Raw genomic sequence first — 15,198 nt, forward strand, 5'->3', positions numbered from 1 at the left:
CGTCTTATTTAAACCTTCGGCTTCCACTGACTTCACCTAACACTGCCAGCTTGCCTCTCTTGCCCAGAGGTGAAAATCCAGGTTCTCTACTTACGTTCTTGTTGACACCCTACGTATGAAGGTCCTCATTAAAATTGGGCAGAGCTAAAATTCCCAGAGGACGGGGGGTTGACAAAGACCCAGTTGCTGGATGGGGTAACATCTAGGCTTCACACACCGTCTCCCCTGACACTATGGGGGATGCTTGTTACCCCCACATAGGCGGAAGGTCTTCCTGCTTTGTCTTCTGTTAGCATGACTCTGGCAGCGGCATCAGGATCCTCTCTGAAGGCTCATGAGAGTGAAAGTCTCATTCCTGCATTCAGCTTTTGCTGGCAGGTATGATCACAGTTTCCTCTGTGGTGCTTGGCCAGAGCAGAACAGTTGTGGTCTAAACTCTTCTGTCTTTTCAGGTTGTCTTTTTTCTGTCTGATGGCTGGAAAGAGGAGTTTTTGTTTGAGGCTCTTTTGGCCTATGCCCACTAGTCTTTCTGTTTTCTTTTCTTTTCTTTTTTTATAGCTGTAAGAGTGAGAGATGTGGAAAAAATAGAACCGATGGGTCCCTACATCATGTTGTTTATTGGTTTATTGGAATCTGAGATCATGGGGTGGTCTGCTTTCTCTCTATTTCATGGTCATCTGTTTTCACAAATCTGTAGCATGCAGGGCTGTTGCTGTTTTCCAAGCTGTACTTAACAAGAGGAATAGGAGTAAAAATATCTTCCCTGAAGTAGCAGTGCCTGCTGTTTGATTTTTGTTATTCATTGTCCCTTTCCCAGATATTTTTATTAGAAACTTTTCAAAAACATATGTGGGATAAAAGCATTTCCTCATCCCTTGCATATTTACCCCGGAGTTTCAACAACTGCGCATTTTGCTATGTTGGGTGTTTATCCAACCACTCATCCCGTCCATCTGTTCATTTATTCTTCATGGATATCAGCACAATTCACCTATAATCACTTCAGCACATATATCAACTAGACTTCACTCTGTGAGTTTTCTAAGATTAATTTTACATAAAGGGAAAAGCACAAGAGTAAAGATATGTAAGAATGCAAGTGATGTTGGGGTAAATTCTGTCTCCCCTAGCTCCCCAGCCACTCAGTTCATCCCTACCCATTTCCTTTCTTTCTTCATTTTTATTTTGCCTATTGTTGAATTTTATAAAACTAGAACTATACAGTGCATTCTCTCTTCTATGTGGCCTTTTCATCTTGGTATTTTCGCAATACACTCGTGCTGTTTGTATGAATGGATTTATGCAATGGTTTTAGCAGGAGTAACGGAAAAAGAGTAGGTCTACCCTATCTCCTGCTAAGGGGAAGTCTTCGTCATACATCTTCTCTTTGTATTTGTTTTTCCCCTTCATATTTATTATGAAAATTTCCAAAACTTCAGAGAAGAGGAAAGACTTGAACCTGCATGTATCTGCCACCTAGATTCAACACTTAACATTTTGTTGCAATTATGTTATTTGTCCAAAAACCTATTTTATAATGCAAATGTGTGCTGTTTTAGTAAATTTAGTAATACCATAGTTGTTCATTGGGCTGCTTCTAGGATTTGTCATTGGGGTGATGTAAGTCATGATTAACTCCTTCTGTTTAGAACATAGAGTGTAAGGCAACTTCAGGATGTGCTTTTCTCCTGAATGAGAAAATCCTAAAAGCCTATGTGGATAATATGTTGTTGCACGCCATCCTCATTTTTCCCACATATTTCTTCTTGGTAGCAATAACTGTCAGCTTATTCAAGGCTGAAAACCTTGTTGTGGCATAAGCCCATGATAGTGTTAGCATTATAAAAATCGAGTTTAGCTTCTTGGCACCGAGCTTCCTTTTGTAAAGGAGAAACCATGGTTCTCACAGCACCATAACTGTGAAGTCCTTGTTGAGAGTGCCAAAATAGCCTTGGAGGAGCATCCTACTTCTGGGATACTGAGAGTTCTGGATTGATGTGTTGCTGCAGATGGGTTCTGCTGTGGTTCGCGGGGTTTTATTTGTCTGGTTCTAGCTGTTGTGCAAGTCTTTCGCTCCTTTCTGTTTCCCCAAAATGATTACCTACGGGAACTATAGCTTATGACTGATTGAGTCCCTGATTGATATCAAGGGAATCCTACCAGCTGCAGAATGGGACAAAACAGACTTTATGTGTGAATCCAAAGAGAACAGGCAAGGTTGCTGTTAATAGTCCAAGAAAAGACAGATAGTGTTGTTTCAAGCATTCACTGAAGCTTTTCTCTAACTTGATTTTTCTTTATACAGTTGATGGACTAGACAAGGCCTCCATAGCAAACTCGGATGCCCCCCCAACAGGTTCCCAGACACCTCCCTTCAAGAGAAAGGGGAAACTCTCGACCATTGGGAAAATCTTCAAGCCTTGGAAATGGAGGAAAAAGAAGACCAGCGACAAATTTAGAGAAACCTCAGCAGGTATGATTGCTACCGCAGTTGCAAGATGGATAAGCAGTTAACATTGTCAGCCAGTTGACCGTGATGTTTTATTGTTTTTTTTTCTGAAAGAATAGGAATTTATATTTGAAATGAAATTATTTCACTTTAAAAAAATTCAACAGTCCTGGCTGTCCCAATTTTGCTCTGACTTTGGCTTTCTAGTGTAATTGTGCATTAGAATGCATTTTATAAACTCATAAATACTACATGTGACAGAGCAGAGGGAAAGTAAGGGTTGGCGGTGGAGATGGCATCTGTCAGTGTCATGGCATCAAGCACCCGGTTTTGGTTTTGTATTTTTATACATACAAAGTCATATGCTATTTACTGCTACTAATAGAGAAATATTTGTTGATTAAAACTTTACATTTCTCTGGGCAGTAGTGACATATACCTTTAATCCCAGCATTCAGGAGGCAGAGGCAGGCAGATCTCTGTGAGTTCAAGGCCAGTCTGGTCTACAGAGTAAGTCAGGACTGGCTCCATAGCTACTGGGAAACCGTGTCTTGAAAAACAAAAAAACAAAACAACAATAAAAAAACTTTTATTTTTCTTTGAGCAGGCTCTTGTTCAGGCTGTCCTTGAACTCCTAATCCTCCTGACTTCACCTCTTAAGTGTTTGGATTATAGATGTGTAGCGCCACACCTGGCTCAGAACTTCTTTTTTAAAAAATATCTTCTTCATTGTGGTTTTCTCCGAAACAGGATTTAAGTGGCTGGATGAAAGGAAGGGTTAATGTAATTGTTTAACTTTAAAATTCCCATCATATTATTTTTAATATGTTTAATTTTAAATTCCCATCACATTAGAACAAACCAATAGTCTCTGTCTTAGAAAAGATGATGGGAAATTATTTTGTCATTTACTTTAGGGATTTATTGAACATCTAGAATTCCATTGGGTGGGTGTGCACAAACCCATCAGAGGGTGAGGTGGGAGAACTCTGAGTCTGGGTTGTATAACAAGACCCTATACCAAAGGAAAAGAATGGATGAAAAACAGACCCTGTATGAGAAAAAATAAATAAATCAAAAGAATGTCATTGCTTGGTGTTAGCATTCAGATCTGTACGGGACTGCCCTTGGGTCCTGACAGGATACATCCTCAGCTGCAGCCACTGAGAGCATCACCTCCTGTGCACATTTGCCACATTCCCCTTTAAAAAGTGACTCTTGCCCGCCTCCAGTCTCTCCCTCTCTCTCTCTTCCTCTTATTCCTCTCCCTCTCTCTTCCTCTTCCCTCCTCTCTCCTCTCTCTCCTTTTCTCTCTTTCTTCTCTCTCTCCCTCTCTTTCTCTCCTGCCGCTCTGTTCCCAGGGACCAGTCTCTGCCCCCTTCTCTGCCCCTTCTCTCTCCTCTTCCAATAAACTTCCTGTGTGAGCATGTTGTATGACATTCCCCCTTCATGCGATTTTTTAAATAAATGAAAACACTTGGTATCTTGCACATGGATTTTTGGGGGAAATTGGTTTTCATTCTAAGCTTAATTTAAGCAAATGCTAGGTGTCTATAGAATTTTGTTTAAGGCCAACCGGCATTTATCTCTTGATATAAGTTCACTTTCTGTATGCTTACTATCTAAAACAATTCCTTTAAATTCCCCACATGTGCAGGATCATAGGGCAGATCTTATTGGTCTATGTAAAACTACCTTTATGTCTTTGAGCTGTGAAACAGAAAAGAAAATATTAGACACCCACAAGTGTCTAACCCAGGATCCCTAGAGACAATTGTCTCTGCTTCATGCTCAGGTAGAAAATTTAAGTGTTTGCTGTCTAATAAACAATAATGATGCCTGAGAATTATTCCAGAGTTGTCTTGAAGAAGGGAAGTTGTAAAAGCATGGGGGGGGGGGGTGGAGATTGTCAGGAGTTGACATTTGTAGCCAGTATGTCCCAGAGTTTATTATTTTTTGTTTCTACTGGTTGATATTTGGAAATATCCACAGTGAAAACAAGTGGGGAAATGATAGAGCCCTGATTGGTAGAAAGTGGATGCTGAGATGTCTTCTGTGTCTAAGGGCTTCCTGGACTGAAAACCAGCGGGAGACGGTGGGCAGTATGCTGAGAGAGGCTCACTAAGTGATTTCTTTTCCTACCAAACACTAGATGCCCCTGATCAAACTGGTCAGTCTCCGGGCCTCATTTGCTTTGTTAAAATCAGGGAATTAGATGAGCTCAAGTCCAAGGTTCTTTCCTTCCAGATGCTCTTGGTGGACTTCAGGGAGACTCTTGACTTTCTAGTTTCTGGCTAGGCATCTTGTTATCCCTGCTTCTTGGGAGTAGACTGAACCACATTGCCCTTCTGAAGTACCCCCTTTCACGTTTTCCCAAGCCTTACTAGCATCTGGCTCTGCATGTTACCATGGTTACTCAAGATGGGAGTAATTCTCTGGCCTATAATATTAAGATGTTGAGAGAAGACAGGCTTCAGTTATCTCCGCTGCCCTTTATGTAGGGCTGAAGCAGCTAATGTCTCTCCTTGGAGAGAACATCTACAGAGGATCTCTTCTTCCTCTTTTCTCATTATTTATGAGAATTACAAAATAGTTTTCACCATACTTGCATGTTTATTTTAAGACTTTCATTTCTGTTGAGGCCTGAAGAAAGTATCCATGAAGCTTAAACAAAAACACCAAAAGGGCTGAAAATATAACTGGGTGGTGGAGTACTTAGCTGGCCTCATACAGGAGGCTGTAAGCTCAGCTCTTAGCACTAAAAACGGGGGAGGGGCTTTTTGTTTTCACGTTGAAGAAAGATGTAATAGAAAAATGGAAATAATCGAGGAAATGGTTATCTTCTTTTAAAAAGCTATTTCAAATAACGAAGCCAGGCTGATTGAACATGATCTAGGCCACAGGAAGCCTTGGCAAGATCTCTCACAGAATCTGGGACTAGGAAAGGAGGTGAATTTCTTCAGAGAAAACTAACTCTGCACTACGAGTCCCTTCCAGTTCTAGCCTGGCATTTGCTGTGTTCCAAGGTCATGGACAGTGCGTGCCTCCTTTTCCATACCGGGGAGTTATTTAGTTAGCAGCCGACAGGCTGTAAGATGAACTTCTAATTGCTATTTCCATTGCACGTGGTAGCAGGTACCCCCAACCTCGGTCTGTTTTAGTGGCCCTGAGTCAGCGATGCTTCAGGATAGTCTCTATGAGGCCAACTGAGTTTGTACACAGACTTCCAGTTCTTTGCTGTTGTTCCCAAGTAGAAATTTACCCGTAGCTCTGACTCGTTCCCCAGGCCAGGAGATCACCCTGCTTTTCCATCCATAGTCGTGTATTTTCATGGCACAGCCCATTCTGAGAATGTGTCATTAGGCTGAGATAGTGTGTTTGCATGTCACAGCACACACAAACTGGAATGGCAGAGGTGTCCCATGCTTTCTCCCTGCCAACCCCCCTGAACACCATCCCTACATCCATACCTTTTCTACTGTGTCTCATCTTGTGAATGAGGCCTTCCTCCGTCTCGCCTAAGCTAAAAATGTTTCCCTTCCCTCCCTTTAGAATTCAGAATATCATTTATGTATTTTTTTTCTTTTCTAGCTATTTCCCCATATTTTGTTTTAAGGCGAGGGCTATAAGTATGGCCTCTGCATCTTTGTTTCGTTGTTGGTTTGTTTCAGCACCGGGGATTCAAACCAGGCCCTCCCAGGTGCTAGACAATCACTCTACCACTGAGCGACATCCCTAGCCCTTGGCTGCTGAGGCATTTTGTGTCTCCCCAAGGCTAGACGTGCAGGCTTGCCTGTCTTTCTAAACACAGTTATTCCCCCTTATTGCAGCATCATCTGTTGCCATCCAAACCAAATGTTTTGAAAACAGCCTGCACCTGCTGATTCCATTTTTCTCCCCATGCTCAGCATTCATCTGGAGAGAAGGCACTACTCAGCGCCACAAGGAGACCAGGGAAACGAGGGGAGGGGACGTGTGAAAGCATTGTGCACGTGTGTGTGGCAGCCTGGGCACTAGAAAAAGACCCCCATCTCGAAAGACACACACACACAGCAAACAAGCAAAATAATCAGGGGAGATTTTTCTTTCTTAACTTTTACCCTTAGTTAAAAGTAGACTGTGCTCCTCGATGAAGAAAATCAAGGCTTAATCTCCCCCTGTGTGCTGTTGAGTAATGGCAAAGGCACGCCTGTTGAGATTTTTAGATAGTGTCATTGTACACTGCAGCCTTCTAGGAATCAGACTAACTCAGAGAGAGCCATCTGGCAAAAACTTGTAAGTCGCTGAAAATGCTCTACAGTACCCAACAATAATAATCGCTTTCATTGAATGTTGTTACATATCACACACCGGCCCAAAGGACTCCATTCAGATTGGCTCGCTGAGTCATGCGAGTGACCTTATGAAGTTCAAGTGATATGTTACCCACTTCTACCAGCAAGGAAGTCTTGGCCCAGGACAGTCAGCCCCTGGAAATAGAAATCTGGAAGCAAAAAAGGCCTTGCAGCCCAGCACTGTCAACAGCTTCATTACTTTGTATCCCTGTAAGGTAGCTTCCTGCACAGTTCCGTAAGGATCAGGCCTGGAGAGGTGTCACTAACACACAGGTTTGCCTCTTTAGTTAGCTTTTTCTGTAAGAGGGATTTGGTCAGAGTAAATTACTTTGGTTCTGCTTGGCCGGCCTGATTTCAGCAGTGCATGTTCAGAGGCATGGTTGGCAAGGATCAAAATTATGTTTGGTCCTAGGAAAGCATAATATTCTCTGTAACCATGGAAGCATAACATTGCTGCCTGGGATTATTTTCCATATCTGCAGGAGTGGATGAACGCGAAAGAATTTCTCATAGATGGTGCTTGTTAAGGCCTGCTCTGGCTGTATAAACACCTGGAAGCCTTTGGATTCGGACCCCGCTTATTCCACTAAGAAAGTAGCTGTGCCACTGTATAGCCCTCGTCTCCATACCATATTAAAAGAGCGAGACAGACTCTGCCCTGCTCCCCAATTAACTGTGGCTGAGCAGAGTTGTAGAAACAAGCAGTAAACACACAGCAACCAGGTCCACAGATCACTGCTTAGGCCGCGCTCATTGTCCTTGCAAAGAAGGGTCACTGAACGTCTCCAGCCATGACATGCCTGCCTCCGGGAAGGACCACGGTGGCGCTGTCACAGACTCTAGTCCATCGAGGCTCCATTCCCTTCTTTTCAATTACTGTCTTGTAGGAGGTGGAAAGTAAACTCTAATAAGTATGTAGACTATCGGAAAGTAAATAGAGAAAAATACAACCAAGAGCTGAAAGAGGAGCCAGGCAGTGGTAGTGCATGCCTTTTAATCCTAGCTCTTGGCACGCAGAGGCAGGAGGATCTCTGTGAGTTCGAGGCCAGACTGGTCTACAAAAGCTAGTTCCGGGACAGCTAGGGCTACACAGAGAAACCTTGTCTCTGCGGATAAAGAAAAGAATTGGAAGCGGAATATGAGAGGGAGATCATTAAAATGGAGTGGCCAAGGAGACGTCACTGGCAAGAAAAAGGCCCTTGAGAAATCCTGTTGAGGAATCACGGAAATTTTAGGGATCACACACACCCTTCCATCACCAATGGTGTTAACACGCGATTCTTATTCTCTATACAACACCATCTCCAACAATTTCACAACATAATGCTTGACACTCATGCAGCTCCTGGCTGTTACTCATCCGCCACCAGCCTGTGCCTAGGAGATGGATATGGGTTAGGGATAGCCGGGCCTGATGACTCTGGGGTGACCGTCTCCTCTCCGTCGGTGTTGGTCACCTGTTGCACGTGTTGCAGGAACCTGTCCATGGGGTCTCCTCTTCAGTGTGGCCTCTTTCTTTTGTCAACTTGGTGACTGTAGTTTGATGGACACTTTCATCTGTGAACCCTTCTCTTCATCATGCCTCGTTTACATAATTTTTCTACTCCTAGATGTCTTTCATTTTTCCCAATTCATAACAAAGGCTTTTCCAACTTCACTCACTTTCCCTATTCATGAGAAGACTACTTATAATGGTAGATTGAATCGTGGGTTGCGGGGAGATGTAGCAATCATAGCCGAAAGAAGGCTTCAGTGATCTCCAAACTGGGGATAGTTTGGGCCATACCTCTTGAAAGCATTCCCTGTGAATCACCCTTAGACAAGGGGTCTTTCCTTTCTCTGAGCACTGATCTGTGCCAGCCTTGTCAAATCCTTATCCTAGGAAACACATAATATCTTGCTTTGTTCAGAAATGTTTTTTTCTGCTCTGCCTCTCGGCTGCTGGTACAGGTCAATAGACCTTGAAACCACAGGAAAATATATGTACTCCCTGTGGCCATGACAGTCTGCCCCTCTGAGATCTGTAGCATGGGTTTGGGAGCACAAAGGTTCCTGACGATACTCATGGTCAGTCACCGAGTAGGTAACCAAGGCCTTTTCAAACAGGTCATTCATTGTAGAACTTTTCTTTTGGTGTGTGTGTGTGTGTGTGTGTGTGTGTGTGTGTGTTGCAATTTTAAGAATTTTAATATGTGCATAGTTTTGTTCAACCACTTCCAAAGTTAGGATACATCACTGCCAGCTCACTGCTCCACAACCCAAATCTTCCTCTTGCTGTCTTTTATAAGTGTGACTCTCCCACTAGACCTTGGCTATGGTAGGTCAGTTCTTTATTGTTCTTCACTCTAGTTTTAAAAAGAACAGCACTAAAGCGTTCTTCACAAAACTTGAAAAAAATAAAATTCACACAGCAGCACAAAAGGCCCTAAATAATGAAAACAGTCCTTAACAGAAATAACAGTGCTAGAAATGTCACAGTACTTGATCTGAAATGGCAATGGAGGGGGCAGAAGAGGTGACTCAGAAGTAAGAGCATATGCTGCTCCCGCAGCTTGCAGAGGATTGCAGTTCGATTTCCAGCACCCACATCAAGTGGCTGGCAACAACCTCTAATTCCTGCATCAAAGGATTCAGTGCTCTTATCTGGCTTCTGCAGGCACATGCACATACCTAAGTGCATGCACACACACATCTGCACATAATTTTAAAAATATTTCCAATTATATATGGTAAGCCAACAGCCAACATCAAACTAAATGGAGAAAAACTCCCAGCGATTCCATTGAAATCAGGAAGAAGACAAGGTTGTCCACTCTCTCCTTATCTATTCAATATAGTTCTTGAGGTCCTGGCTAGAGCAATAAGACACCAAGGGAGATCAAGGGGATAAAAATCAGAAAAAGAAGAAGTCAAACTCTCACTGTTTGCTGATGATATGATAGTTTACATAAGCAATCCCAAAAATTCTATCAAAGAACTTCTAAGACTCATAAACACTTTCAGTAATATAGCAGGATACAAGATTAAATTAAAAAAAAATCAGTAGCCCTCCTTACACAGATGATAAAAGGGCTGGGAAAGAAATCAGAGAAATAATACCCTTCACAATAGCCACAAATAGCATAAAATATCTCAGAATAACTCTAACCAAACAAGTGGAAGACTTATATGACAATAACTTTAAATCTTTGAAGAAAGAAATTGAAGAAGACACCAGAAAATGGAAAGATGTTCTTGGGCAGGCAGAATTAACACTGGAAAAATGGCAACCTTACCAAAAGCAATCTACAGATTCAATGCAATGCCCAGCAAAATCCCAGCAAAATTCTTCACAGACCTACAAAGTATTCAACTTCATATGGAAAAGCAAAAAACCCAGGATAGCCAAAACAATTCTGTACAATAAACGAACTTCTGGAGGCATCACAATTCCTGACTTCAAACTCTACTACAGAGCTACAGTACGGAAAACAGCCTGGTATTGGCATAAGAACAGACAGGAGGACCAATGGAACCGAATAAAAGACCTGGATATTAATCCACACTTCTTCGAACACCAGATTTTTGACAAAGAAGAAAAAAATATCAAATGGAAAAAAAGCATATTTAGCAAACGGTGCTGGCATAAACTGGATATCAACATGTAGAGGAATGAAAATACACCTATATCTATCACCATGCACAAAATTCAAGTCCAAATGAATCAAAGACCTCAACATAAAGCCAGCCACACTGAACCTCGTAGAAGAGAAAGTGGAAAGTACACTGGAATGCATTGACACAGGAGACCACTTCCTAAATATAACCCCAGCAGCACAATTAATAAGTGGGGTTAATAAAACCCCAGAAACAATTAATAAATGGGACCTCCTGAAATTTAAAAGCTTCTGTAAAGCAAAGGACACAGTCAACAAGACAAAATGACAGCCTACAGAATGGGAAAAGATCTTCACTTACCCCACATCAAGGTCTGATTTTCAAAATATACAAAGAACTCAAGAAGTTGGTCACCAAAAGAACACATAATCCCATAAAAAATGGAGTACAGACCTAAACAGAGAACTCTCAACAGAGGAAAGACACTTAATGAAATGTTCAACATCCTTAGTCATCAGAAAAATGCAAATCAAAACAACTCTGAGATTCCATCTTACATGTGTAAGAATGGCCAAGATCAAAAACACTGATGAGAACTTATGCTGGAGAGGTTTCGGGGTAAAGGGAACACTTCTGCATTGCTGGTGGGAATGCAAGCTGGTATAGCCCCTTTGGATGTCAGAGGGGCGATTTCTCAGAAAATTAGGAAACAACCTTCCTTAAGACCCAGTAATACCACTTTTGGGTATATATCCAAAGGATGCTCAATTGTGCCACAAGGACATGTGCTCAACTATGTTCATAGCAGCATTGTTTGCCATAGCCAGAACGTGGAAACAACCTAAATGCCCCTCGACCAAAGAATGGATAAGGAAAATGTGGTACATTTACACAATGGAGTACTACCAGCAGAAAAAAAATGACATCTTGAATTTTGCAGGCAAATGGATGGAGATAGAAAACATTATTTTGAGTGAGGTAACCCAGACCCAGAAAGAAAATTATCACATATACTCACTCACAGGTGTTCTTTAAACATAAAGGAAAGAAAACCAGCCTAGAAACCACAATCCCAGAGAACTTAGACAACAATGAGGACACTAAGAGATCTAATCTACATAGGAAGTAGAAAAAGACAAGATCTCCTGAGTAAGTTGGGAGCATGGGAACCTTGGGGAAGGGTTGAAGGGGGAAGGGAGAGGCACGGAGGGGAGCAGAGAAAAATGTAAAGCTCAATAAAAATAATTTCCAATTATATTACCAAGCAATAATAACAAATACCATGGTGCTGGCACAAAAACATACTCAGACTAAGAAGAGCATATATAAACCTATACAGTTGCAGCCAGATAATATTTAACAAGACTGTCACAAACATACATTCCAGTGGTTCTGGGGAAACTGGATTTTCATATATGAAGATAAAAAAATTAGATGAATATCTGTCATCCTGCACAGAATGGATTAAAGATCTTAATGTAAGATCTGAAATATTGAAGCTGCTATGGAAAAATAGCCAAACACTTCAAGATATACAGGCATAGGCAAGGGTTTCCTGAACATACTCCAATAGCACAGAAAATAATCTCAAGAATTGACAAATAGCACTACAGGAAATAAAGAGGCATCTACACAGCACAGGAACCAGCCACCAGAGTGAAGAAGCAGCCTACAGGATGGGCGGCGGGGGGATGGGGGATCCTTGCCGGCTACATGTCAGCTAGAGATCAATAGCCAGGCTATATAAAAAACAACAAAATCAAACATCCAAAGCACAAATGTTCCAATCGAAAGCTGTGCTAATGAACTAACAGTTCTCAAAAGCCAGACTATAAATGTCCAGTAAATACTTGGAAGATGTTCAACATCCTTAGCCATCAGAGAAACACAAATGAAAACTGCTTTGAGATTCCGTCTTACCCAATCAGAATGGCTATCAAGAAAACCAACAACAACAGATGCTGACAAGGATACAGGGAAAGAAGAGCCTTATTCTCTGACGATGAGCATGTAGACCTATATGGCCATTACAGAAATAAGTATGAAGGAACCTCAAAAACAAACCAACCCATCCAAAAGTAGGACTTCTATGGGACTGAGCCATACCAGTCTTGGGTAAGGGCTCTTAGTTAACACATCACCAAGAGCTGCACATCCACGTTTACAGACACACTATTTACAGTAGTCAGTAAGTGGACCCAGCCTACCCATTCATCAGTGGATAAAGATATGCAGCCCTAGAGAGGAATACCAGACTCAGAAAGACAAACAGTGTGTCTTCTTCCCTATAGGGGAACCTGAATTTTACACATTGTGTGTGTGTGTGTGTGTGTGTGTGTGTGTGTGTGTGTGTGTGTGTGTGTTTCAGAAACTAGAAAGTGGTTTGTGGCGAATCTCAATGGACGTCTGAAATACAGAAAGTAATAGAAAGGAAATACATGCAGCAGTAGAAAATTGAAAGGAGGGAAGAGATGGAACTAGCTGGGGAGGGAACACGAGAGAGGACAGTGAGGGGAGGGACAAATCAGAACACAGCGTATTAAATACGTGTCCAAACAGACCATGAAGAATCATACCGCTTTGTAAAGTAACCTAAAACGTTGACAAGAAAGCCAAACAAAGCAAAGGACCCTGTCATTCAGTGTTAAATTAGGAGAGTGACAGCTGTCCTTCGGCACAGCCCTTAGGAGATTGATCAGTGTGTCCTGCCGTTGGCTGTCTTCGTGTTGATAAGACATGTTTCGTGGTACAATTCCATTCTGTAATTCACCTGAGGAAGGGCATAGCAGTTGGTTCCAGTTGGGAGTAAGTGTGGCTGAATCTACTATAAAATTCTTATATAAAGTTCTGTGAACGAGAGTTTCAACTTGTTGATGGTGAGGAAATGCGTTCTGTGTTAAGTGTGTTTAACATTGAAACAGATCCCAGATGTTTTCCATTTCTGCCAGCACTTTAAGACAGTTCCAGTTGCTCCATATCATTGTCAGAGTTTGATACTGTTGGTATTATTTTCTATTTTACTGAAAAATAATCACACATCACTGGATGTGACGATGCTCGCCCATGATCTTGCACACAGGATGATGAAGCCAGCCTGGGCTACAGCCCAGCCTGGGCTACAAAGCAAGATATTGTCACGCATGGATGATCAAATTTACTACGTTAATTATTTTTAAATATATGGTTCAGTCATATCAAGTGGTTTTACATAATAATAAAACCACGTCTCCGACAATTTTGTCTTGCAGAACTGAAGCTCTGCCTATCAATGACGTCTCCTTCAGGCTGCCAGCCTTTGCATTTATTAATAATAAGTTTGTTATTATTGGTGTTTGAAATGAGAACTTACTGCATTGCTCAGGGCCATCTTGAACCCAAGGGCTCAAACCACCCTCTGAGCTTCACTTTAGGTCACAAAAATTGTCTTGTTACATGTTATTTTGTAAAACTTTATAATTTTATGTCATACATATTTAGGTCAGTTTGGGGGTGGAATAGTCACGTGGGGTGTGAGATTTGATATGCATTTCTACTCCTTTTGGTCCTATTTGCCAAATGAAACAGTTTTTCCCCCATTGAATTACTTTTCTGCAACCTCAGTAATCCTCTTTGAGAAAGGTCAGTTCTAGTCTTCAGGCCTGTTTTTATGGTTCAGTTTGTTTTCTCTCAGCTGAGTTTTAAGACCACTTTATATTTGCTAGAGACATTGCTCTGGCCGGGCGTCATTTGGAGATACTCCCTCCAGCCTGCAACCTGCCTTTCCTTTCCTTTTTTTTTAAAAAAAAAAAAATGGGGCCTTTTGTAGATCTTGAGTTCTTCGTTCTGGTGGTGCACTTTTCCTCTCCTCTTTGAGGGCTGTGTTTTCGATGTCGTGGAGGGGCTGCAAGCAATGCTCTCAGGAAAGGCTCCCCGTCTCCACGCTGACTTGCTTTTGCACCTTTGCAAAGTTAATTGGCCACATATGTGGCATCTATTTCTGGACCTGCTGTTCTGTTCTCCGAATCTATGTCTGTTCCATCACAAATACCAGACTTTCTTCGTTACTGTAGCTCTTAAGTCTGAAAATTAGTGACTGTGGTTTCTCTTAACTTCATTCTTCATTTTACAATTATTTTAACTAGACTACTTTCTTTGCCTTCTCATTTAAATTTTTGAATCAGCTCACTTATATTCTAAAAATGTTCTTGATGGGATTTTTGTTGTTGTTATTGGAATTGCATTAACTGTGTATCACAATTTGGATGTATTTGATTGAGGTCTTTTCTGTGTTGAATCATCTACTCTGTGAACTGCGGAGCCTTTCCATTTAATCAGCTCCTTTATTTCTCTCGTCAGCATTTTGAAGCTTTGAGAACTTCATGTTCAGCTTATAATTATGTGTTTTCTTTTCTTTGGCGATTGCAAATGATATGTATTTTAAATGTTTCTAAATGTCGATGTCCATTCTTCGTTCGAGTCTATAGCTACACAATTGTATCATACTCGCCTTTTGAGGGCTCTGTATGGATAAGCCATCTGTGGATTGAAATGATTATCTTTCTTTCTTCCTTGTCTGTGTGCCTTTTCTTGCCTTCTCCCCCCATAAGCTAACATTTGTGCTCTAATAGGAAGTGAGTAATGAGAAAGGGCATTCGCGCCTGGCTCCCAGCTGTAAGGGGAAAATACTCATTAATTGTGTTTGCTGAAGTCTTACTTTATGTGAACTTTATCAAACTGAGGAGTTCTTCATATTTCCTGGTTTGCTGAGATATTATTGCATACAAATAGATATTGGATTTCTTTTCTTTAATTAAAAAAAGATTGTTTGCATGTAAGTCT

General features: G+C 41.5%; 1 protein-coding gene across 6 annotated transcripts in view; it reads left to right on the forward strand.

The window, feature by feature from the left end:
* Positions 1 to 15,198, forward strand: part of Phactr2 (phosphatase and actin regulator 2) — a 272,398-nt gene that overhangs the window by 174,267 nt on the left and 82,933 nt on the right. For all 6 annotated transcript variants that reach the window (XM_026786170.1, XM_026786171.1, XM_026786174.1 and 3 more), the window contains exon 2: positions 2,306 to 2,473. In XM_026786170.1, coding sequence (XP_026641971.1) covers positions 2,306 to 2,473 — 168 coding nt within the window. The remainder of the gene's footprint in view (positions 1 to 2,305; positions 2,474 to 15,198) is intronic.

This window comes from Microtus ochrogaster, linkage group LG4, assembly GCF_000317375.1.
Source record: "Microtus ochrogaster isolate Prairie Vole_2 linkage group LG4, MicOch1.0, whole genome shotgun sequence".
In the NCBI taxonomy this organism is placed as follows: Eukaryota; Metazoa; Chordata; class Mammalia; order Rodentia; family Cricetidae; genus Microtus; species Microtus ochrogaster.